At 42.2% G+C, this 26,460-nt stretch overlaps 2 protein-coding genes across 5 annotated transcripts; both read right to left on the bottom strand.

Annotated features, from left to right (window-relative positions):
- Positions 1-557: 557 nt before the first annotated feature.
- Positions 558-17,654, bottom strand: LOC108940829 (anoctamin-9-like). 3 transcript variants are annotated; one of them, XM_018763217.2, is made up of 24 exons: positions 17,444-17,654; positions 15,027-15,101; positions 14,367-14,489; positions 13,902-14,053; positions 13,621-13,670; positions 13,448-13,506; positions 11,861-11,940; positions 11,638-11,772; positions 11,010-11,103; positions 10,131-10,191; positions 9,954-10,036; positions 9,602-9,706; positions 9,050-9,214; positions 8,932-8,968; positions 7,594-7,705; positions 7,343-7,400; positions 6,151-6,248; positions 5,676-5,863; positions 5,091-5,243; positions 4,663-4,810; positions 3,444-3,566; positions 2,973-3,066; positions 1,895-2,025; positions 558-1,112 (listed from the first exon to the last, which is right to left on the bottom strand). In XM_018763217.2, exons 2-24 carry the CDS (start codon positions 15,093-15,095, stop codon positions 1,076-1,078), a joined length of 2,355 nt encoding a protein of 784 aa, XP_018618733.2. In that variant the 5' UTR covers positions 15,096-15,101; positions 17,444-17,654; the 3' UTR covers positions 558-1,075. The 3 variants fall into 3 exon arrangements, with proteins under 3 accessions (XP_018618733.2, XP_018618731.2, XP_018618732.2); XM_018763215.2 differs by lacking the exon at positions 558-1,112 and having other exon boundaries at positions 1,778-2,025; XM_018763216.2 differs by lacking the exons at positions 558-1,112; positions 17,444-17,654 and adding an exon at positions 16,009-16,199 and having other exon boundaries at positions 1,778-2,025.
- A 3,769-nt stretch (positions 17,655-21,423) lies between these two features.
- On the bottom strand, positions 21,424-25,049 carry tssc4 (tumor suppressing subtransferable candidate 4). Of its 2 annotated transcripts, none has more exons than XM_018763365.2 (4): positions 24,996-25,049; positions 24,170-24,308; positions 23,069-23,141; positions 21,424-22,890 (listed from the first exon to the last, which is right to left on the bottom strand). In XM_018763365.2, exon 4 carries the CDS (start codon positions 22,819-22,821, stop codon positions 21,898-21,900), a length of 924 nt encoding a protein of 307 aa, XP_018618881.1. In that variant the 5' UTR covers positions 22,822-22,890; positions 23,069-23,141; positions 24,170-24,308; positions 24,996-25,049; the 3' UTR covers positions 21,424-21,897. The 2 variants fall into 2 exon arrangements, with proteins under 2 accessions (XP_018618881.1, XP_018618882.1); XM_018763366.2 differs by having other exon boundaries at positions 24,187-24,308.
- Between the last annotated feature and the right edge of the window lie 1,411 nt (positions 25,050-26,460).

Raw genomic sequence — 26,460 nt, 5'->3', positions numbered from 1 at the left:
AACAATCAGCTGCGACCACTTCCTTGCGACCACGGAAAACCGAAAACGTTCTCCTAATGGCTCAGACTGTGTTTATTTCAACACACGATAACATCAAGTCAGCAAGAAAACATTTCTTACAAAAGCACACTGGAGGTTGAATGTACTTCCAAGGCGTGTTTTATAACTTCAGAATGTACACAGTGCTCACGGGGATGATTAATGTTCACAGGGAAGATTCATTTAAAGACGCCAAAGCAGTTTCTGTCTATTAGTTCTAATTAATTAATCTATCTAAGAACTGCTGGAGCTAATTATTAAAAAGAACGTGAAAAATATATATAGAACAGAAACTAAAAATACAGCTCCAGTAATTCTGGCTGAACCAGCCATAATAAATAGATATTAAAGTAAACAAAAAAAATATCTATAGACACACATACTCCGTCATACCCCAATAATGACAATTAAAAAAATAGAAAAATAATAGTATTTAACATTTTTTTTTTTCATAATTATTATAATTCATGATGAACAGCATTTGAAAAAAATATTTATATTTTCAGATAAATGGCCTCAGCATACTATCTGAAAAATAGAAAGGAAACAAATTCTTTTAGATTTGGACCAAGAGGCCACAGGGTATCTGATTTAGGAGGGATCTGGAAAAGTGTGTGACACATATCGGGTAAACAGGTAAACAGTTTCTTGCCTTCAGGTGACTCAAGTCTTTATCCCAGTTTCTAGGAAACTCTTAGTCGTTTACTATCGTTGCTAAGGAGACTTTTGTCCCCCAGCCTTTCCAGGAATATTCGACAGTGTGGTTTCTGTGGAGCATTTGCTATGTTAAGTGCAGGTTACTCTGTAATAGGGTGAAATACATCAGTAAACTGGTGGGATGGGGAGGTAGGATCACTTTGAGCACCTTTGAGTAACTTGTCCTTTCTCACAGGGACAGGAGAAAGAAGACCAAAGCAGAGCAGTTATCCCGCTTAACTTGTCCTCGTCCACCAATTCTGATGCACACTTGACGGCCAAGAAGGTGAGTCTCACCCAAGCTTCTCACACAAGCTCCTTCTCCTCACAGTCTCTCTTGTCATGCCTTTGTTGACCCGTCTGTCTCATCCTCGGCCCTGAAACAGCAGATCATGAGGTCAGTAAAAACAAATAATAGGCAGGCAATTTTAAATAACAGCCATTAATACCGAGGCCTGGTCACTCGAGTTATGACCACTGCAGCAGTTATTGGACAAGGAAATATATTCTGGCTGCTGTGAGCGCTACATCACGGAAGATGTCTTGGAACTTGAGATGCGTCCATCCTGGTTCTTTAGTGGCTGACTGGAGGAAGCGGTTTGGTACACATTTACATGTATTTATTTAGCAGAGACTTTTCTCCAAAGCAACTTCCAATCAACTCTATGTAGTGTTATGAGCCCACACACCTTATTCACCGCAGTGACTTACACTGCTAGATACACTACTTACACTGGGTCACTGATCTATACATCAGTGGAACACACACACTCTCTCTGTCACTCACACACTATGGGGGAACCTCAACAGCATGTCTTTGGAGTGTGGGAGGAAACCAGAGCACCCAAAGACTTACACTGCTAGATACACCACTTACACTGGGTCACTCATCCATACATCAGTGGAACACACACTCTCTCTCTGTCACTCACACACTATGGGTGAACCTGAAGAGCATGTCTTTGGAGTGTGGGATGAAACCAGAGCACCCAGAGGAAACCCACACAGACCAAACAGGGATTGAACCCAGGTCTTCTTGAACCACCCAGGCACTGCAAGACAGCAGCACTACTTGCTGTGTCACCAACATGAAACACAAGGAGATGCACGAAAGTATGCAATTACAGCCCATATTGAGTGTTTGCTTGTGAGAACAGACCCTTTGTTGCTGAAAGACACCAGCTCTTCTCTCAGCCTGCTGAACTTGTCTTCCAGTCTGCTGTTCTTGACCTGCAGTGGGCAGTCGGGGAGTAGCCAAGCCGCAATGAACTTGAAAATCAAGACAATGTGCTGTAGAGGGCAGAGCAGACATGACAGAAGGTTTACTTTGGTTGTCCATTCGTTTCGTTTCATGCAAAAGATTAATGGGAAGAGCGAACACACACACACACACACACCCGTACTCAACTGAACAGCATTCACTTCCCTTTACATTTTTTTGGCAGTTATATTTACATTTTTTACAGTATTTATTATACTGTAATATATTGATTTTAATCTAAATATATAATAATATATTGCAATATATCGTAATATGTTGTTGTTTTATGTAGCACTATGGTCCATTCCATTCCCTTTGCAATTTTTTTGCAATTATATTTAAATTTTTTACAGTATTTCTTATTATAGTATTGTAATATATCTTTGTAATATACAATATATTATTTGTAATACATTGTAATATATGGGGGGCGCGCCGGTGCAGTGGGTTGGACCGGGTCCTGCTCTCCGGTGGGTCTGGGGTTCTAGTCCTGCTTGGGGTGCCTTGCGACGGACTGGTGTCCCGTCCTGGGTGTGACCCCTCCAGCCTTATGCCCTGAGTTGCTGGGTTAGGGTTAGGCTCCGGCTCCCCGCGACCCCGTATGGGACAAGCGGTTCAGAAAATGTGTGTGTGTGTGTGTTTTATGTAGCACCATGGTCCTGGAGGAACATTGTTTTGTTTCACTGTATACTGTACCAGTTGTATATGGCTGAAATGACAATAAAGCCACTTTGACTTTGATTTTGAAAAAGTTCCTATGTATTGCAATGTGATATTTCATTACCATTGAGAATTGATCGATAAGCAAGATGTTGAATAATTTTATACGTGCCTACGACCAATCAGCCACAAGTGTGAAATATATTCTAGGACACCGAGTGGAAACGCTGGGCTAGAATTAAAAAAACCGCCCAGCCTTTGCGATGAAAATGTAGGTGAGTCTACCGATGCGTCCGATTTCCGCAGAAGATCATACCTCAAACAGGATGACGAAGGCAAACCGCGCCCCCAGAACGAGCCAGAATTGGGACGTGAGTTCATAGTTCACATCATTTCTGTAATCTTTATACCTGGAAACACAAAGCAGTCGAAAATCTGAACGGTTACACCTCCCACTCGGAAATCCACACCTCGCGGCAAGACTCAATATTTACGAATGTTCAAAATTATTTCATCGCTTACAAACTCTGACCTCATCAATAAAACCAATGTTTACTTTCTGCTTAGATCCATTATGTCCATTCCATCCATTCATTATCTTAAGCGAAGAGTTCAAATATGGCAACTTTTTTAAAAGTGTAGATTAACAACAGCTGCTGCAATAATAGAAACCATGTTTGAGTGTCATTTTTTTTTTCAAGAAGAGAGCTTTTACCGCAAATCATTTAAACATACACTGTGGTATGTAGCCTCAGGTTGCAATGCAGTTTATTCTCAGTGTGCTGACCTGCAGTGGGTGATGATAAGGCCGTTATAGGTAACCAGCTGGTGAGGTTCAAAGTCACGGCGGACAGCTTCATTGCTCATGTACGCAGTGGACAAGGAGTGGTTGATGTAACCTGTCATACAGCTTAAAATAAAGAAAAAAAAAATGTCAGGATTTTCAGGTCATCGGTAGAACCAAAAACTCGACAAATTGCTTTTGAGGCACAGCTTTATTCCAAATAATCCACAGGAGTCAGAGGTGTCTTAAAAGTTTGCCCTACGGATCTATAATTGGTATGTAAATGTCACATTCTTTATTTGTCCTTTTTCCAGTCTATATATCTAGATATTTTTCAATGGTCCAGTACCTCCAGATTCTATTTACATATTTAGCAGATGCTTTTCTCTGAAGTGTCTTCCAATGAACTCTGTGTAGTGTTATTAGCCCACACACCTTATTCACCAAGGTAACTTACACTGCAAGATACACTACTTACACTGGCTCACTTATCCATACATCAGTGGAACACGCTCACTGTTACTCACACACTATGGATGAACCTGAAAAGCATGTCTTTGGAGTGTGGGAGGAAACCAGAGCACCCAGAGGGGACCCACATAGACATGAGGATAACATCCAAACACTACACAGACTAAGCAGGGATTGAACCCATGTCCTCTCACTCCAGGTGGCACTTCTTGCTGTGCCACCATGCCACCCTGTTCTACAGCCAAGCAATAAACTCCAACTGAACTTAGCACCTACTGCGACTAACCATATTTTACAGCTGATAATATGCTGCACAATAATAAATGGTGTTACGAAAGGCAGGGGTGAGACAAAAGATTGTGTAAGACAGGACTGGACTCACTGTTAATTACAGTCATATACAGTATGCACCACTTACAGTCAAATACCATACAAAGTACGGTCATGTGCTCAGTTACAGCCATTTCGTTACATTTCCATTGTGATCCACTTGTACATTTTCCCTGCCCATGGTTCTTGGGATTTCCTAGCGCTATCTGCCCTAAAATTCATTGTTATTTCAATAGTTTGTTGCCTAAAGTAATTTGCCCCTGTTGGAGGTATTGCTCTGAGACTGAACCGTGTCAATGGCCTTTACTCAGGTATGGGATGTGAAAACAGAAGCACTTTACCATTACCACCAGTAGCCTTTCAGCCATATGGTACAAATAATACCCAAAGAGCAAGTGTACAGTGCAATACGTTGACTCACTGGACATCTGTGGCCTCTCCAGTAGCACAGGGGCCATAGTGGTAGCGGTACACCAAACGGGGGATGAAGTCTGACGTGATGCCAATGACCAGCCCGTTGGCAATCACTGCTAGCACGCCGATCACCTCCAGGACCCTGTCCCACATACCTTAACAGAAACATGCATTCCAAAACTGAGATCTCCTCAAACACATAAACATCTAACGTATCTTTAGCAGGCGGCACACAAGTTCACACCCATACTCACACATGGACGTGGACCTTGCTCTGCCATAAAAGGGTGACTAATTTGACGGCTACTGTGTGAGGACCTCCCTTAGACCAGCTCTTCTGATTCTACCGGTTAATTCTCACACCCTTGGTTCACTCCACCAAGCCACAATCTCACATGATAACACCCCGGGTTTCAGCCCAGATCTCAAGCTCACCAATATTGTTGGTCTTATTGGCAATGAGCCGGCGCTCCAAACTGACCATCTTGATGGCGTCCAACCGGATCTCGATGACATTGTTGAAGAGCGCCAGCAGCGGAGCCAAGGGGAAGGCTGCCACAAAGATGGTTGTGAAGCTGAACTGAATTACTGCAATGAGAACAGAAAAAGACTCATACGTATGAAGTGCTGTTGACTGTACGGGTTTGAAATTCTTTCATTATAGGGTTTGGCTAAAGGATGTATTGTCATCCTTTTCTCAGTATCTAAAAAAAATCCGAATAAGTGCACAGAAGACTCAGAAGTATAAAACGGAAATCAGAACCATATCTGGACCACTGGTATCACAAACCCTTCCTAAAACCAAAGAATTTAGTAGGAAAAATTTCCATACCATGATTACCAGTGATGTTTATTAACATCATTCTGCTCTTTTTTTCAAATAACATTTTCTACATATGTTTAGCTTAAATGATGTCATGGGACGAATGTAACCCTTCTGAAATATAAAGGAAAAATTAATTTTTGCTTCACAGTGCCAGCTTGGTCAAATTCTGATTCAGAAATTTGCTCCAGACTCACTCATTTCTATGAACTCGTTGAAGACACTGAAGACGTTGACATCTTTGAGGTTGTAGTTGCTCAGCCAGTCAATGAGCTTGCAATTGTCACATGGCCCCTTTTCCATTCTACTGCAGTCCTTCTTACAGTGGAGGGCACCATCTGACAATTCCTTGGTTTGCTTATTCTTCAACACCCCACTGATCCAGCTACAGTAAGAGAGGTCAAGTATCAGAAAAAAAACACTGTTTTAAGCAGAAGGTATAACGATGTTCACTTTAAATCAGAAAGGTACAGGGAAAGTATGAGCTCTGTACTACTACTCACTTTAACACAATACCCAGAATCAGAAGAGGAACAAGTTCTATTACAAAAGCACAAATGATCTTGTATCAGAAAACATGGCTGTACTCCCCAAACTGGTCCTTTCTTGTACAAGACTGGGAGAACTCAAGGCTAAGGTCTCCAGCACACCATGAGTGGAGGATGGACTTACGGTACAATGAACTCAAAGATATTGTTGATGATCTGCTTCAGCACCATGACGATGGCCATCTGGATGAAGAGGTCTGTGAGACAGCCAGTGGGGTGGCACTGCAGACAAACACAGCAACGGCCACCTCATCACGAGAACCAACATGTAAGACATGAGCCCTTTGCGCAGGGAAGGTGGATTTAGTCACATACGAGACGTAGCCCACTCGTTTCACTGAAAATATCCCATTGGAAAAACTTGTCTAAATGCAATCCAAGTAATATTTAATTCAAACTGAAATTGTAGCCGGTTTCCCGTTTCACTTATTTCCCATTGTGAAGTGTTTCAATGTGTCCAGTGCTTGACAGAATCTGAAAGTTGTGTGTCAAGCGAGTGAAGTAGAAGTGAAGTAATGTACTCTATTTGGCACAAATGCACCATCAGCTGTTTTCTGTTGCTTTAATGTCTCAAGTTTTTGCTTCTTTACATTTGTGCAGCAGCAGTGCAAGAATGACTGCCAAGCCTCCTCCCTCCAACTCAGAATCTCTTCACTCAGTGAGTACAATAAGAGTTCATTGCAGTAAACTGTCGTGTTTGTATATTTTTAATTGTCTGCACTTATCTTTTTTCAACAAAAATGTCATTATTGAATGTTTACTGTTGTCAACTAGCTATAAGGAAAACAATTTCTGAAACATACCCATTCATGATCTCGCTGCATTTATCTGACACTTTTTCCAAAGCAGCTTACAATATTCTGGTGCTTACAATTATTGATCCATTTATAGAGCTGGGTAATTTTTACTGATATTTAAGATAAGTACCATGCTGAAGAATATGGCAGCCAGAGGTGAGAATTGAACCTGCAACCTTTAGGTCTAAAGGTAATAGTGCTAACCAATCACACTGAAATCAGGGGTCAACAGTTATGTAGGTGTTTTACAGTGGTATCTGGGAATTTAACTGGTTTGGTATTTGGATGGCCTGGGAACACGTTTCTTTTTTTTCCATTTAAAGTAACAATCCGCACTGTTTTCAGGAACACATTCATTTAGAAATTAATTAATTTGATAAATCAAAGTTGTGCGGTGTTCTCATGCTACAATATCGCATACTTTGAACTGTTTTCACATGTAATATTGCCGTCACTGGTTGCGGTCAAGTTGATGAGGAGGTTCAGCTGAGGCAGAAAACAATATACAGTTACACTTACCTCCTCCAACCTCCACTTCCCTGAAATCCGTGAATATTTGCCTGGGTACCCATTGATCCTAAAGCAGAAATCAATGAAATTGAATGAAAGTAGTAAGTGGTCTCTCTTCTTTAGAGTTACATCGTTACAGGTCATTAAGTAAACAACTCATTGACATACTGTGTAAATAATGACTTTAAACAACAAGAGCCGAAGCTAAAATAAAGGGGTACATCGTGTGACCTTGTGAGACTGGACCCCCACAGCCTTACCTGCCCAGGAAAAAGGCCACGTAGAACAGAGAGGAGAAGAGGGTGAAGAACTGAAAGGTGAACATCTTGACCGTGAAGCTGCGCTCTGTGGTCACGAATGATCTCGTCTTCTCTGCATGAGAAAAGAGTGAAAAGCCCCCTTATTGTATAGTTTCCGCCCCATCATTAGAATTTTACCTATAATGTGTGTTCACATAGCTCACACTTTCCTCCAAAGCATCTTAGAATGTTAAGTTTACAATCATTTACCCATTTATGCAGCTGGGTTATTTATAGAGCAATTTACAGGCACATCATCTTCAAAAGTATTTGCTCCACAAGTAAAACATTCAGAAAACAATGCATATTCAGGAAGAATCCATGCTTTCAGTGTTAAATTACAGTGCAAGGATTTATTAACACTGGATTATAACATTTTCACGATGTCACAGCATCCTAAATAATCTCAGCAGATTTAATTCTGACTAATCCCCTTTATTACTAATAGCTTCATAATATGCTACTACTTATGATGATTCAACCTGCTTCTAATGCTGCTACAGCAAAATAGCTTGTTAACTACACCCTGCATAGGTATGGTATTTTAAAGGAATTCTGAAAGTAGATGAATGCAATGTGAACGTCACAAACACCAAAGAGACTGTAGTCATCAGAAATGGTGTTAAAAAGGAGCCTGCAGCACAAATATCATTTTATATCATGTTTCACAAAAGGGGCCTAAATCGAATAGTCACCGTTTAACAAACTCAAAGTAGAATTTCTGTGTGTTTAGCAAATAGTCGAGTAATAAAACTATTATTTTATAAGATCACACAATTTTCATCTCAGGAAAGTTACTTTTCATAAGACGCAAATCAAGTAACACATCCCTCTAAACTGTTGTACTGCTCATGTAAAACAGCCAGATTGAAAGTTAGGGTAATGTTCATGGAGACGTTCTGGAGTATAAACAAGGTACACATTTGCATGTACGGCATCATCTACCGGCAGCACAAACACAGCATGGTCTGTATGGAGTGTACAGGTGCTCCCCGATTTACGATAAGATTACGTTCCGCGAAACCCATCGTAAATCGAAAATATCGTAACTGGAAAATGCATTTAATAAACCTAATACACACCTCTGCGTGACAGACCGGGAGATGCGGATCGCTGCCGCTGCCCAGCATCGTGAGAGAGTATCGCTCCGCGTATCACTTACCCGGGAAAAAATCAAAATTCAAAATCCGAAGTACGGTTTCTACTGAACGTCTATCGCCAGCTCACCATCGTAAATCGGGGACCACCTGTATAAGCCGATAACTCCGAGTTGCGCATTTCGGAACGTGGCGTACGTACCTATTTTACACAGCAGCAAGGCCACTCTCCTGTTGACCTGTGGGTGAACACAGTGTCACACGCGGAGACCAAACCACGTAAATCAGACAGTTTCTTTGAGCAGTGACACACTCAATACCTTGGTCATGATGATGATGGTGAGGTAGTGCAGCACAGCACCCATAATGACAGCAAAGGTGTTGGCGTTGTCCTTCATAAACTGCGACGACCCCTCCGACAAAAGGCCGGTGGCCGCCACCCGGAAAATCACTAACGCCTGCGCTAGGCCGATGATCAACATCAGCTGGGAAGACACAGGTGGAGAAAAATTAATTTCCACACTTTCTATGCCCCGGAGTAATAAGCGTGGAACTCGGTGATGATGGCTTTGGAGAACATCTGATGGAAAAAGCTCCTTTTTATACAGCTCTGCTGGAAAACATTTTAGGTCCCCGTGCAACAAATCTCAGCCGCTGAAACACCTCCGGCGACACGAGCGCAGCTCATCGAGCACAGATGGCAAACAGCAAATAGATGTGATGGCACTCATGTAGATGGTGATGAAAGTACAACATGTCGGTGGTAAATTTGGGCTGGAGAGCGTTTCCCAAGCTCGTCTTGAGCGTATTGTGGGATAACGCCTTGACTCGCACCATCCTGGTGTACGAACACATCTGAATTTGTGGCTTACCATGAGCGTGACCAGGATGAGCACCACAGTGCTGCGGAGGCAGGACTGCTCGTACTTCTTGGGAGAATAGCGTGGATCATTCACCATACCCAGTATGAGCTCCTCCTAACAAATACACACACAGCTTGGCTTTGCATTTATATGCAAAACATGCAAAAGAGAGACATCCACTCTCGGGAACGTACAGCAGGATGCTGAAGGGTCCATTCCGCAGGTGCAGAGTAAAGACTGTCCCCATCCCTAGGCAAATACGGTCATCTGAGGACAGCTGGTACCACCAGCAGCATTTTAGAAGCTGATCACACTCTATGGAGTAGGCTGTCTGCTTTACTCTAGCTCGTGGTCACCGTACCTCGTCTTCATCCCACTCGGAGACATTCCACCCAGAGACATGCACAGCTCGCTGCCTCCTCCAGAGCTCCAGGAACACGGTGGCTGCAGACAGGACAGTTCGTAGCATGAGTGACCTTGAGGGGGCTACGAGAGCCTCGTGGATTCGAAACTTTTACCCCGTGCCAGGAAGACTTACCCCACACTGCCATGAACATAGCAAAGGCCACGGTCCCTTCATTGTCAAAGAGATGGCTCACCTGCAGAGAGGCAAAGGGTCCCAGGTCACTGGAAGTGGAAATAAATCTAGAGCACTGAGTCTTAACTCCCCTCCTGGCAAAACACCACATACACTGCTCACTTCTCCAAACCGAACCGAAGTAGCCTAAGAGCCCATTGAGGGAATGGCAGTTGAACCGATATTAAACTTTTTACATGGCATTAAATGGAGTTATTTTTGACAAAAAGAACCTGTTATAAGAGACAAACTATTTTAACAGAGAATTATTTCACCTCAATCTTAGACCCTAACTATAAATCACGTACATTTACATTTATTTATTTAACAGACGCTTTTCTCCAGAGTGACTTCCAGTGAACTGTGTAGTGTTATGAGCCCACACACCTTATTCACCGTGGTGACTTACACTGCTGGATACACTACTCACACTGGGTCACTCATCCATACATCGGTGGAACATGTCTTTGGACTGCGAGAGGAAACCAGAGCACCCAAGGGAAACCCACGCGGACACGAGGAAAACATGCAAACTCCAAACAGGCTGAGCGGGGATCAAACCCATGTCCTCTCACACCACCCAGGTGACTTTGGAGAGACGTTTCTGCTAAATAAATGCAATCATGTTTCAATGCCATAAACTGAGTGCAATTTTTTTTCCAAATTTATTTATGGACATTTTAACTTTCGTCACACTCTTTAAAGTGGTCCATAGGCTAGAAATGGTAGGAATCACTGATTTATAGCATCTAAATTAAGAATAAGACCTCAGGTCATCTGTATGGCTCTCCTCCATGTCTCTAATGTACATTTACCTTCCAAATCCGCTCATCATCATACCTTGGCATATGTACACGTGTCTGAAAGCTGCCACACTTTGCACTTCTTGTCGCAGAGGGGGCACATGATGGTGTCAGCTTCGCACACCTCCTTACTATAAAACAGAAGAAGCAGGATGACTTACTTCTTCAGCCAGACGTGCAATAAGTCACTGAACGGAAACGGCTCTTTAATTGTAATTCAACCATAATTCATCCTCAATCTCACTTTTTATTGAAACATTTTGCTCAACTGCAAAAAACAATCGGCCAAAATGGGACTAGAACCGCCGACTAAAAAAAAAAAAAAAACAGATCAACTAAAATTCAAAGGTCAGAATTAAAGCAAAAGCTTTTTGAATCAATCAAAAGTATACTAGCATGAAGGGGGGGGGGGGGGGGGGGGAGAGGAAGAAAATGTGCAAAACCAAAGTCACGTGGTAAAGCTTTGTTTCTGCTTTTCGCAATCGTTATCACGCTCTCCGGCCTCTGCTCTCCGTGCCACACTTGACCTTTACACTATTTACACTATTTCTCCACTCCCCATGCACACGGGTGTAGGTGTGTGTCATCCCCACCCTAACCTACATCCTCCATCCTCCATCCTCCAGGCCTCATTGTAACATAAGAGCAAATGTGGGCAAACTCACATGAGGGGGCTGGTTTCGAAGAACGCCATGCCGTAGAGGAACACGATGATTCCCAAGGTGGCCGCTGGGATCAGCAGAGTCGTGTACAGGCCCAGCCACACGTAGTACAGGGCAACCTTCTCGCCGAAGTAGTCCCTGATCCACACGAACACGCATCGGTGGTGTGGAATGGCCCTTTCCGCTTTGACGCATCAGCAGAGAGCGCGACGTGAGTGGGTCCTACCTGACATCAGAGATGGGCTGCCTTCTGAAGGAAGCAGTCCATCGAGCCCATTTGCTTGTCAATGTCTTCTGCTCATTTTTCTGAAATCAAGAGCGAAAGGGAGAGAAATACAACTTCCCTTCTGAACTAACCCGGTCAAGGCCCCCATGGCGACACTTAATGTCCGTTGTGCACCTCTTTTCTTACAATTTTTAAAAAATTATTTACACACCCACATAGTCTGAAACCGCTTGTCCCAAGCGGGGTCGCGGCGAACCGGAGCCGAACCCAGCAGCACAGGGCGGGGACACGCCCAGGATGGGACTCGAGTCCACCACAAGGCACCCCAAGCAGGACTCGAACCCCAAACCCACCAGAGAGCAGGACGTGATCGTGCCTGCTGCACCACTGCACCCTTCATATTTATTATTTGTTCTGTTCTGATTTATTTATGTATGTATGTATTTATTCATTTATTATATCTATTTATTATCTTATTATTTATTCTTCCACTCTGGTTTGGACCAGTTACTCGGTACAGTAATCGCTGCATGAACCTCGATAGCAATAAGCCAACTTGACAAATATATTATTTCCGTGAGATTTTGCTGCAGGGAAAATGTGCTACTGAGTAGTTACCAAGGGGCACTTGGTCATGTAGTGGTTAATGCTGCAGTCTTTGGACCTAAAGGTTCCCGGTTCAAATTCCACCTGTATCCGTAGTTCCCCCGTGAATGAGGTGCTTATCCTAAATTGAGTCAGTAGAATTGTACAGCTGTATAAATGTGTAAATAACTGACAAGAGGGAACTATTGTTAGCTTTCTAGGAATAAGAAAAAACATGAAAAGGTAACAAGCTAAGACATAAAATTAAAAAAAAATCTGAAATTAATGGAAAAATCACAGCATTTCTTCGTACTGAATCAGTTAAAGCCTTAGACTTTGTGGGGAACTGAAAGTCTTAATTTTTCCTGCTGTTTGGGACACTGATTTGTTTCATTTCACCTTTTAGCTGTTTACGTGGATCAGAAAGAGGCATTATCAACAGCATCAACAGCATCAACGGCATCGACCGCATCAATAGTACCAACGGCATCAACAGTAGGAACATGCTGACTATGCAAACCATGGAAAGGTGTTTTCCTGCTGTGTCGCAGCGCTCATGGCAATGCTGTTACTCATCAGCTCACCACATCGGTGGAACTGCAGCTGAACATGCCAGACCAGATGGAGATATGGCCACTACTGGCTTAGATGGTTATTAGGCCTCTGGTTATCACTGCGGAACACACATAACCCAGCGTTAACAGCCCATATGTGGCGTGGGTAGAGATTAATGGCCAAGCTGGTAGAATAGTGGCCAGAGTTGCTTCTTTTAGACCCAAAGGTCACAGGTTCGACTCCCACCTCCAGCTGTAGTACCCTTGAGCAAGGTACTTACCCTAAATTGCTCCATAAAATTACCACCCTGTATAAATGGGTAAATAATTGTAAGTAGCTTTGGAGAAAAGCGTCAAAAAAACGTATCCTTTTCCCACAACTTTGTCAAGGGAAATTAAATGCTACTGGTGTCACAACGTGTTCACCACAGCGAGCACTCCCGCTTACCTCATGCAGGCAGAACTTGGTCTCAAACACACCTCGCTTCATGAGCTCCGACAGCTTCTCTGTTTAGGTAAAGATAAGCGGCTCCGATCAGACCCGACGCCGGACCCTCGCGTCACTTTGCTTGCCTAAGGCCGCGACTCACTAAGCAAACACGAGAGTACGCTTACACTCACCTCCGGTCTTAATGAATGTGTTGTGAAGGACGAAGTGGACGATCCTTATTCTGGAAAACAACGATCATTTGCGTGCAATACACGGCAGCATATGAGTTTCCTCTGCTTAAAACTTCCGCAGCGGAGCATCGGCAACGGAAACATTTGCATGCATGCGATTTAATACGAGGAAATGCAGTACGAACGGGCAGATGCCAGAATAAAAGCGCAGAGATATGCACAACAACATGGTGGTACAGATGAGCACAGAGGTATCAGACAAGCGCATGTGCCATCGTCACCTGGTGGACAGGAGAACGTCCCCTTGCAGCTCCCTGCTCCCGTTGCAGGAGTCAGACACCTTCAGCAGGTACCTGTACTTCTCAAAAATGTCCTCGGGGGCACGGATTCCATAGAACAACTTGTCCCCGTCTTTGTTTTCCCGGCAAACAACCTACATACAACATATTGTAACACATATTAGTGCTTTGCAGCTACAGTGGACTATATCTGAAGTGGACGTGCACCGTTTAGTACTATTGAATCTTAATTCTGCTGCACGAAATGCTAGGTAATATTTTTAAAAACATTAAATTTTATCCATTCGTTCATTCATGTGAATTTAGTCATTACACAAAAGACAGATGAGTATATTTAGGTAATATTAAACGTTTAGATGGCTAATGGCGCTGTAGACAAAAAGTCTGAGTGCCCACAAATTCCACTTAAGCGGCGTCAGTATTTAATAAAAATCACTATTTACTCACTTTCACATCAAAGTTCTTCGCTTTTAGCTCTTCTATGAAAGCCTTTTGCTTCTTAAATGTCTCCGCCTCCTCGTTGTCGATTTTTTTGCCGACCAAAATGTAGTCGTACGACTCTGGTTTACACTGTAAAGAACATACATAAAAATGTGTAAAATTAACTTTCACCTCGCAGTGACTCGATGCTGAAATAAATGCAAACACGCTTCAACTTTTCATTACAGGCACACGACAGGTGGGAAAGGAATGACGTTTAGAATACACTGAACCATACAGCATCAAAATCATATTTCTTCATATAGACTGTCCTCCAAAACATGAAGAAGGCTGTCAAAACACATTTCTTCTGGAACCGTTTCTCTCTTGATCAGACAGCCCTATAAAGTTGTCCATCAACCATGTAGCACTTTTCCCACACATCTGCTGCTTGCAGGTTACTTGCATACGCAGGTCCTTCGGTGATGTGTGTGTGTATAAAATGACAATGTTTGACAAACAAGCTGTCTGCGCTCCAGTAATCGTGTCCATACCTGAAGCTCTTTGTCTATCGATACATTTCTGTTTCCTGCGAGTTCTGTGTTGCTTAGGAGGGAAGAGTCAAAATGCCAACTGCACACATGTAAAATGGAAATCGGTCAGTAGTAGTTGGAAAGCTGCCCTTACAGAAGGTCGCCCTAACAGGATCTTGGTCTCGTGATTCCCAGCCGTGTTGTCCATGTCCTGCAGCTCCATGTCAGCCTGCACAATAGAGGAGAGCGAGGAACACTCTGTAAACACTCAGCTGGAATGGATGTCGTCTCGCACGGCATTCCGTTTCCCCCGTTTCTATTAATGACAAACTTAATAATATAATACAATAGGGTCACGGCGGACCGGAGCCTAACCCGGGAACACAGGTCATAAGACTGGAGAGGGAGGGGATGCACCCAGGACGGGACGCCAGTCCGTCACAAGGCACCCCAAGCGGGACTCGAACCCCAGACCCACCAGAGAGCAAGCACAGGCCAACCCCGCTGCACCACTGTGCCTCCTAATGTAATGTAATATAATATAATATTTTTTTTTAACAATTTTTAAAATTATTATTAATATTATCGTTGTTGTTGTTGCTGGTGTTCTTATTATTATTTTATATAGCAACTTTTAAAAGCAGCTTCTCAGAGTGATTTAGAATAAAAGGCAAATGTAACGGGAGCATCAAACAGCATAAAATTACAGCAGTAAAACATCCAATTAATTAGAAAAATCACATAAGGCTGCAAAAAGAGGTAGTAATACAGAGAAAAGTAAAACAAATGCAAGAGAAAAGGGAAAACGATGGAAGTACAGATATGTACCACTTGAACCGGGGGACTCGTGTACCATCCCTACAATAAGCCTGGGCTCCTGTCTGTAGAACAACCTGACACTCTGGCGCCAAAGATCAAGCCTCAGCAGTAGTGAGGGGCAGTGACCGCGGTCGTCCACTACAGCGAACAGAGCCATCAGCTAGATGTGCCGCCCTCACAAATACAGAAAATTGTATTAAAAGTGATCTGACTCTGAAATCTTCATCCTGACAGATGATCTAACTTAAATGACAAAAAAAATGAAGCTATGCATCAGTTTAATGCGTGTGGAGAATTATAGGCTGACTGAAACTTACCCAGGAGATTCGTACCCTCGGTGTACATGAATCAGTCAATTTAGTCACGATTTTGCATTCAAATACACAACGTAATGGAGAAAATGAAGACAAAGACTGCAGCTCATGTCCTCTTGACCCCAGCCAGAAGAGAGAGCCTAGAGGATGTGTGGGTGGACCACTAATGCCTCATCCACATCAGACATCCACCATCGATAATATCTAATGGACAGAATAACATTAATTAGAAAAGAATGTTAATAATGGATGTAATGGATAACCCATGTGAAACAAAATACATCCCTGCGCCTCCATCTCTTCGCCATTTCCGCCTAAACGCTAAAAGATAAACCCAAGACTAAAGACAAAAAGACTCAAAGATTGGGCTGCAAGATGTAAGGGGTTCTCAGATTTTTTAGAAACGTTTTCTAGCTGTACAGTACATTAAAAAGGGCACCTAGATTGAATCAGAAGCAGGAAAAGGCAGGATGTGAAATACAATACTAATAGACTAATAAGACTAATAAAAGAATACGAATCATAGCTCATGGCCCATGTTCCTCGAGAAGATCCGAAAATGTTATCATCGCGTGCTTTGCAGTACACAGACATGTTGAAACACAGCTTCCCTCAAAAACTGGCTTTTCCAGTTGGTTCGGGGCTAAGATAAGGGCGTACGAAGGAGGGGACATTTGTTCAACACGAAACCAGTCCCCACCTGCATGACAATCATACAGAAAGAGCACAAACAAGCACATGCTTAGCATTTTCTTTTTTTTTAAAAAAAAGAAAAAAAAACAAGAGATGCTGTCACTCTTAGCAAGGAAGCATGTGGCTGAGTTTTAGCCACAATTACAAGGCGGGATGTTGCCTGAACCTCAGCTTCCGTTCAGCTCAGATAAATTCAGCTTATTTTTGTAGACCACCCTTCTAAAATAGCCTCCTCAGAACCCTTAATAAAAAAGTACAGTGGCATACAAGGACCATTATTTATAACAATAAGACACAATTAAAACAAATATGAGGAAAGGCATAACAATACAAGGTGCTTCATTATATCAGTTTCTCTCGTTCCATTCAGTTTTTTTTTTTTACAATATTTTCCTTGTCCTTTATCAAAGCAAAAATATTTCAATTTTGTATTTATTGTAATTAAGTGCCATAGTCGCAGACACAACAAAGTGCTGCTCTGAAAAAAACCGCAAGCGCTCCCCTATCACTAGTTCATTTAATATTTCATTAATTGTGCTGCAAATACTAAATAATTCTGTATTTTTTTTAAATATTTTTGACCATTTCTTTCCCTTTGCTCTTATAGACTTATATATAATAAACGTTCACAAACATCTCCCTTATTCACAGTCTTTTTAGTCTGGAGCCCTTCGCGCCCTTTCCTTGCAGGTTCGGTCATTCACACCTGGACAGACAGTCAGTGGCTCCGTGCGTCACTCCTTACCTGTAAATTAAAGGGCACCTTCTCTCAAATTCAGGTGTTCTCTCCCGGTTCCTGAATCCTGGAGCCTTGTAATGTAAGCAGTGCCAGTGAAACCCCAGCAAACCTTCAGCGCAGCCCTCGTCTTGTCCAGAAACTAAGCCGACACGCACGAGTGTGTGTGTGTGTGTGTGTGTGTGTGTGTGTGTGCGTGTGCGCATAGGCAGCTCTCAAATGAAAGTGGAAAACTCAAACTGTCATCCGTGGATCCAGTGAGTGGACTTCCGTGTTTGAGAATCGCCCTCAGCCTCAGGTGCCGGGGCGGTACACTCACTGCGGTTCAGTGCGTTACGCCGGTGCCTTATTAAATTATGGTGGTGCGCTATTTGCTGTAGTATATGATATGGTGCGTTATGATACATTCCGGTGTGGTACATTCATTGTTTGCTAGTATGGTGCGTTATGAGTCGCTATTGTGCCTCATGGTGCGTTACGGTGCGGTTATCATGGTTCGGTACAGTGCTCTGTGGTGCCCTGTGTGGTGCGTAACTTATGGTGCGCTGTGATTCCCCGTGGTTCTCTGTGCTGTGCGCAATGGTGCGCTATGGTGCGTTAGGGTGCGGTTGTGGTTCAGTACGGTGCTCTGGTGGTGCGTTATTATATTTATAGTGCGTTATGGTTCTCTGTGGCTCCCTATACGTTGCGCAATTGCCAATGGTGCGTTATGGTGCGCTGTGTGATGCGCTGCGTAACTGTATCCGTTCGACCAGATGCTGAGAGGATTCGGGACAGTGGTCCGCTGTGCGGTGTTACCGCTGAACTTTTGGGCATTTTATCTGTTGAACGTATTAATATTTCCAAGTTAACGCAGGTTTCCAAGAGTTTGAAAGTTCTTGCGTTTACCTCTTATGAGTGATTATGTAAATGTATCTTTGTACATTAAACCAGACAGCGTTTAATTAAAAAAATAATAATTAATCAGTCGATAAATATTTTTAAAATAGGGATATGGATAAGCAATTAAGGGCAATGAGTGAGAGGGTGAGTGTGGATATTTCGATAACATTTAAAAATTTGTATTTACTGTTCCCAATAATAATAATAATAATAATAATAATAATAATAATAATAATAATAACAATAAATGTGTGTTACCTCATACCTTGTGACAGAGAACCCCACGACGAGGTGACTGTCACGAGTTCTTGGCTGTTCTTGATGGTTAATAGCTGTTGAGGTAGGTCACCAGATGAGTCTTACAAAATGCTCCACACCGAAAACATCCACATGACAGCAAACAGCTTCACAAGTCACCCTGGTTTCCACAGAAACCAAATATCCGCCCCATTCTGTGTGTACTTTGCTGGTGCAGTACAGGAAAGTGGGCTACATAGAAAATGGTTATCGTAAGTAGGGAGGTAAAGGATAAAAACATTTGTTTTTTTTTTTTTTTTTATATTTTATCTATATTTATTTAGTTGACTCTTTTGTCTAAGGCATTTAATGTGTAGATAAAAGAAACTGTTGAACAAATGTATGTAAAATTCAGGAACCTGGGAGAGAAGTGGGTAAAAATGATGGGTTTAAGACCCTTCATGAATTCTGTGAGGGATTCAGCAGTTTTGAGGGAGAGAGGGACCCAATTATGGCTTAACAGTGCCAAAACCAAGAACAAACTCTTATTTAGAGGCCCCGTTTACCAGAATTCAGAATTATTAGCAAATTTATAAGCTTATAAGACTTACAAATCCTTGAAAGCATGGTGGCACAGCAAGCAGCACTGTTGTCTCACAGCATCTGGGTAGTGCAAGAGCATGTGGGTTTGAGTCCTCAGTCTGTGTGCAGTTTGCATGTTCTCCCTCTGTCTGTGTGGGTTTCCTCCCACAATCCAAAGACATGCTGTTCAGGTTCCCCCATAGTGTGTGATTGACAGAGAGAGAGAGAGAGAGTGTGTGTGTGTGTGTGTGTTCCACTGATGTATGGATGAGTGACCCAGTGTAAGTAGTGTATCTAACAGTGTAAGTCACTGTGGTGAATAAGGTGTGTGGGCTCATAACACTACACAGAGTTTGTTGGAAGTTGCTTTGGAGAAAAGCATCTACCAAATAAATAAATGTAACACTGGAGTAGCTTTTTTCAGGCATACTTATTTACAACATGTTGTCAATAGTCCTGCCACAGTATTCAGGAGATAGAGGCAGGAGCATGAGATGTTCCAGATCACCAGGGACTGTCTCCTCGTAGCCATAACAGAAAATGTATGCAGTTATCTTAGTGAGCCTATTTGAAAGACAATGAAAGCTAAGGTGAAAGGGGGTGCGGTGGTGCAACGGGTTGGACCAGGTCCTGCTCTCTGGTGGGTCTGGGGTTCAAGTCGCGTTTGGGGTGCCTTGCGACTAGTCAGTTATAGTGATACATTGACTTGTGTTACTGTGACCTTTTCATTCATGACATATTTTTAATATTAATTGCAAGGAGCATTACAGGAGACAGATGACGGAGATGCATGGGTTCAGTTTGGCAGGCTGAACGCAACTCGTACGATATTCTGGATCAGTTGTAGTGGTTGATGGAGGAATCTGGAAGAAGAGACAGGAGGAAGTAGCAGTAATTCTGATGAAATGATATCACAGCCTCTAGCAGAGACTGGGGAGAGTGTGAGGTACAGGCGTATTCTATAAATGCTACTGCCTTCAAGACTGGGTTATGGCTTCAATGTGTAGAAATAGAGCCTTTAGTTCATTGGGCTCTCAAGTAACAGAGCAGATCAGCGGAGTGAGATGTTCTGTTTGAAGTAGAGTTTGCAACAGGCAGAAAAGCCAGGGGAGAGATGAAGGATCTCAGACTTAAGAAGCTGTTGTACATCATGAACACTTGTGCTGGCAGAGATGTCAGAGGGACATTCTGAAATGCTAGAGGATATATTGTATCTGTAGCTGTTGGGAGAAAAGAGGGGAAGATTTGAGTGTTGTTTGCAGAGCAATGGTGAGATCAGACATGAGAGGCAAAGACAAAGCCACACAAATCTGTATAGATACAGAAGAGTAGGGGGCTGAGAACTGAGTCCTGTAGAACTCCAACATGAATTGGCAGAGAGGGAGCTGCATCAAACTATTTGGTAAAATCTACCTGATAGGTAAGATTCAAACCATTTCACTGAGAATCTTCTCAAGCTGCTCAGTAAGTCATCTGGTGGTTGACCATCAGATGCTGCAGAAAGGTTGAGAACAATGAGAACTGAGCTCTAGCACACCAAAGACTTTCTGAAAATACAAGGAATGTAGTCTTTCTGGAATGGCCTACCTTGAATCCATACCGATAACCATAAGAGAAAAAATTCTGAGCAAAGATTGCAGGTAACGGAAAACAAATTGGTTGGAGAACGTTTGGAATGGAAAGGGAATAAATTGGTCTGCAGTTTCGGGTTTAGTTTGGGTTTCTTTAAGCAGCACTGAGATGTAGCCCATAATGAAGGTAGATGAGAAGCGATCAAGATGGTCTGCAAAAGACTATATAAAATGGGTTCAAAAGAGCAATCGTGACTGGGTGTGGATAATGAAATGAAAAATCATTTTAAATATAGTGCTCTTGGCCGGTTTTACCACAGAGGATTTCACAAATGTATAAAAGGTGCTACAAATAGGAACAAATTACTTAAGGACAAGTTATGTATGATCCAGGAAAATGATCTGCATGAATACTAGTTGTGTTTGTAGACCAGTGGGCTGCAGGTGATTATTAGAAATCTATGGCATGTATGTCACTGAGACTGGCAGAGAGAACACGTTGCATTCCAGAAACAACTGAGGTGAATATTTAACTCATGTTCTTCCGTCTGTTATGTAATCCATTAAGCTAAAGTACTGTCGGGAATGTAGACACATGTTAAGGAGCAGATAAACTGCTACAAAAAGTAAGCTTGAGCTCATTTAAAGTCTCAGCTATATAAAGTGGAGAAATGGGGAAAAAAAATGCAAGCAATGCATATTTTAAACAATCTGCCAAACAAAATTGCTTTATTTTAGCGAATGAACAAGGACACCTAACAAGGATGCAAACAGCAATATTTGAATCAAAGATAGACAATACAAAAGCATACACAACCTGCCATCAGAAAAAGTGGAAGCCCATTTTAGACACTTCCAACATATTTAAGTACTACAGAATTACATCAGATGCATTCCTGAGACATGACTAACTACATATACAAAAGGTAAGGGGAAAGGTACGAGGAAAGGTACTTTGGAGGGGGACTCCATAAAACAAAACCTAAATGACCACATCACTGACAGGGTTAAAATTTTATGTACACCAGAACACATGTATTTCCAAGTTGTCTCCATGTTAAAATGGCAAACAAACACTGTTAAATACGTTTGACAAATATATGTTTAGGGCCAGAAAAATCAGTGACTTAAAAGCCATATCTTAACTAGCTTTCACAGGCTGTGCACACTGGATTGTCTGGCAATGTCTTCTCAGTCTTCGTCCCCTTCGGCAGCTCTGCGAAAGTTTTTGCGATTGACTTTCCGGCTGCTATTAAACCCAGGAGTCGGCGGCTGCTCCTGCCCATCACCTACATCGCCCTTATCTGATCCGCACTTCCTCTTCCTTTTGCCAGTGCTGGAAGGGACACATTCTTGATCTAAGTCCTCCAAATGGCACAGGCCCACCTCACTCTTTTTCCCCACTACAGGCTTGCGTTCTAATTGTGCTTCACCCCCCTGGCTTGGTCGAGAGAACACTATTTTCTTGTCGGACATGCTGGAGTGGTCCTGGTTGAAGACGGGTGTAAAAGACTCCTGGACACTGACAGGCCATCTCCCCTGTCTCTGCTGTTGTAGACCAAAGATGTACTCCTGGGCAACTTGGCTGTTCTTACTGTCGCTGGTCTCAGGCACATCCTCCAGGCTGTACTTGGTCCAGCGCTCTGGGTGTGCCACATAGTCTGGCACTACCCTGGAGGATGAAGCAGACTTTGTGGACGGCTTAGAGGCTGACAGGCAGCCTTTGTCTCCATCTTTCTTCTGGCGAGCCAGTGGAGGCAGCATGGGCCGTACAAAGGTCTTGTCTATGAGATTGTCTTCTCCCAAGCCTGGCATCGCATTCTTGGCAGAGCTCTCCAGACAGTCAAAGATGTTGTGGCTGCGGGAGGAGAAGCCAGCACTCATTCCCTTCAGCTGGAAAAGAGGCTGTTGGGAGCCTGTATGGCCTTCAGGGGGGTCTTCATCTGAGGACTCACTCCCAGAGGAGGACAGGTCTTCTACTTTGGTGCCATATGTCACAGAAGGGACTTCAGGTTCAGAGTCACTCAAAGATGCTGTGTCAGACAGCTCGTCGTCATTGTCAGTATCCCTCAGCTTCTTCCCATCTCCTTTTCCTTTGGTCTCCTGCTCAGCCATGATCTACAAGTCAGTATCTGTTTCAGCAGCCAGTGATAGTGACTTCCACACACAGGTGGAGTCTAGAGCCTGTAAAATTATGGAAGTGAGTGAATCAGTGTTATTTGTCTTGTCATCATTAGATCTTTCCAAAAAAAAAAAAAAAAAAAAAACCCCCACACACAATCTAAATTAAAACTACCTTGGAGATCCATTCCCAAACTATTTCCTAAAAACTTGTTGTTGCAAACAGCAATTATTTACTCACAGTAGCCTGAGACTGAAGAAGTTTCCCGTTTTCTGGATCAGTAAGGACTACGAGTGCCTGAAGCTCCTTCACCCTGGAGAAGAATGCAAGAACCCACATCATAGAAAGAAAGGGGAACAAAACCATTAATGCATTCCAAAAGCACCAATACTGGGCATTCCAATACATCCTAAGGGATAAACAGATTAATTGATCTCTTTCCAATAGATTAAAAACTGGAGTTAAAAACAGGAAAACAAGTTTAAGGCTTAAAATTAAGTGCCACAGACTACCAAATGTACCGGCATTAGTTGGCTAACAAATATAAGTACTGAAATCAGAAATAAATAATGCATTTACATTTATTCACTTAGCAGATGCTTTTCTCCAAAGTGACTTACAATGGCTTACTTACAGTGCTGCTTGAAAGTATGTGAACCCTACAGGGATGATCACTGTTCTTGTATAAAGTACTAAAACTTTCCTAGTAAAACTAAGAGAAAAGAGATTCAAATACTGTCAAGCAGCACTGTATGTGCAGATTCTTCCCTTTTCATCTATAATGCAATGCTCAAACTACTAGCTTTTAAATGTTTTATTTTATATATAAAACATACATTCACTCATTTAGCTGACACTTTCCACCAAAGCAACTTACACTGTTAAGCTCCCTACGATTATTCATCCACTGGAACAGCTAAGTAACTGTACTAGAGCAATTCAGAACAAGTACTTTGCTCAGGGATAGCAGTAGGTAAAGCTTGAACCTGCAACCTTGGGATCCAAAGGCAAGAGCTCAGGCCATTACACTATCATCTGCCTATTAATTATAGATGTATTCATTTTAGAATAAATGAAGACATTGCTATGTAGGAAAAGTACACAAAATGAATACAGAAACTACATGAAGAAATCATGCATAAATTACACATGCAGGCCACGGTTTTAACAGAACCGCTCAAGGAGCAGATACAGACACTGGGACTAAATGAGTGACCTTTCTTCCATATTGTAAGCTTGTATCCATTTATAGAACCTACAAAATAGCACCAACCTATCGGTGTTTATACTAGCTTCTCATTGTAAATCTGTGTGATGGGGGTGTGTACGGAGATATCTTACTGGAAATGAAGACTCACAGGTTCTGTGTACTGGTCAGGATACCGCAGAGCTCAGTCAGGACGGCGGATCGGAGTGAGTCGATTTGTGCTTCAGTCTCATCCATTGTGTCGCGCTCACTCTATTATCCACGAATTAGTGGCTTTTTACAGGAAGGGAAAACATTATCTAAGAGCTGAAAAAGTGTGTTTCATTCCAACATTTGTACAGTCCCTGGACGTTAAACTAGTGATCTTAGTTTAACAGTGACATACTTGCAAACTTAAGGCAATACAGTTTCATCAAATTAAGCACTCATTCCCAACCCAAGTTTACAACATAGCGGAGTGACAAGGGTGATAATGATGTGATTTAGGTGTAAATATGTACTGAAACCGTCCTTAGTAGGGGTGAAAATAATTAATAAATCCCGCCCGCTTTCTTCTAGTAACAGCGCCGCGGGGGGGGATTTTATTTTCACCTCAGTGTGCAAAACAGACCGATTAATAATTCATTATTAAATAATTATTTAATTTCTAAGCAACTTCGACAGGTTACAAAGTGTGCCTTGTGCAGCAACTCTGTCAAAGAAAAAAAATGCTAGACGTTATTTCGCCTGTCAGGATTATGTAACCTCGCGACAGACAGCAGTGGCTAATTAAATTAGCTAGGAGGACACGGTGGAAAACTATCAGGAAGGAAAGACTAAACTGTTCTGATTAAAAATAAATCTGTTCCATGTACAAAGCAAAGCAGTTACTTATAATTACGATAGAAAATAGCTAATGACATAAAACAAGTGGCATAACGCCTGTAATAAAGGATCAAACTAACAGCCCTGCCATTTTACCTTTCTTCCCGCTGAGACGCTGAACCGGATGTCAACGCGGCGAGCGCGTTAATCACACAATTTACACTTCCTGAATTACCACGAGCGCTGTTGCATGATTGGTAATGTAGTAAACAGCACACAAGCGCTGCACTCGAAGAGTCTGCAGTGGTGCTGGTGAGCAGGGAGTCGAAAACTGAATAGGAAACAAGCAAAGAAAGGCTGAGAAACTGATCACGACTCCGAAGTCTTTCGGGTGATTTTTTACCGATTTGCGAGAGTCTCGAGAACTGGCGGAAGTAGTTTTTTTTTTTTTTACAGACGGAAGCGGTGCAAAAGCGGAAGTGAAGAGTCGGCCTACTCTGTCACTAAAGAAAACTCTGTTGGCATATGATATGTGAAAAAATATTGTCCGACTTGCTGAATGCATTTTATATTTTGATGTCTGAAATTGTTTTTTTCTAAATTTAAGTACAGTAATACAGTAGAATTTAGAGGTGAACATTGTGGACAAGTCAGTATTTAAAAGCAAATACATACCTAAAATACTAATAGAACTGAGGTTTCTATGCCATGGTGGTATTGCTATAAAATAAAGTATTTAAGCCTTAAGGTTTTCAAGACTTGCTGCTATCCAGTGCCTTATTCTCTGGAGCTCTGCCATGGGCAACTATTAAACTGTCACATGAAATAGATTTTTTTTAAACAAATATTTACCCAGCTCAATAATTCTACTGCAGCAATTCAGGATAAGTACCTTGCTCATGGGTACTACATCTGGAGGTGGGATTCAAACCTGTAACCTTTGGGTCTAACAGCAGGAGCTCTAACCACTAGCCACCAGCTCCCTCCTCTAAAGCTATCTTCTTATCAAAATATTTGAAATGTAATACTTTGTATCTCGACACTGTAAGTCAATTTAGAGAAGAGCGTCAGCTAAATGAATGTGTTTTCTACTAACCCTTATTCAGAAGCTGTGGAGTCACTAAATAATGAAACAAACTAGTTTATAGCAAGATAAAAACTTTGTGTAATTATTATAGTGCCATATCCTCCAGTCCAAATGAATGCTCTTCTTTATCTCTTTATTTAGGCTTTGGGGGCTGGGAGGTCCAGCCGCTATCAAATAAAGTGCCACAACTTCCATTAACTTCAGTCCTTTACAGGAAACGTTGCAAGAGGATTCCATTTAATATTTTAAATTATTTTAAAATATCCCAGCCTTAGAGAAAAGGAAATGGTGTTTTCCAATTACACTTAAAATTTAGATTATTTTTATACACCAAACTAATTAGACTAATATTTGAGACAAAGCAAGCTGTCAGATTGCCAAGCATATTGTCTTTGATTTAAGTAGTTCCACATACTAGGATAAGATCATATTAAATACTAGGAGTGGAGTGACATATTTACCTGTATTTATACAGTAGAAATGAAAGTGCACATTTATGACCAGCCTGTAGGTGACCACTGCCGTGGTGCTACT

The sequence above is a fragment of the Scleropages formosus genome, chromosome 11 (genome assembly GCF_900964775.1).
Source record: "Scleropages formosus chromosome 11, fSclFor1.1, whole genome shotgun sequence".
Classification (NCBI taxonomy): domain Eukaryota; kingdom Metazoa; phylum Chordata; class Actinopteri; order Osteoglossiformes; family Osteoglossidae; genus Scleropages; species Scleropages formosus.
This window is presented reverse-complemented; position numbering and strand designations above follow the sequence as displayed.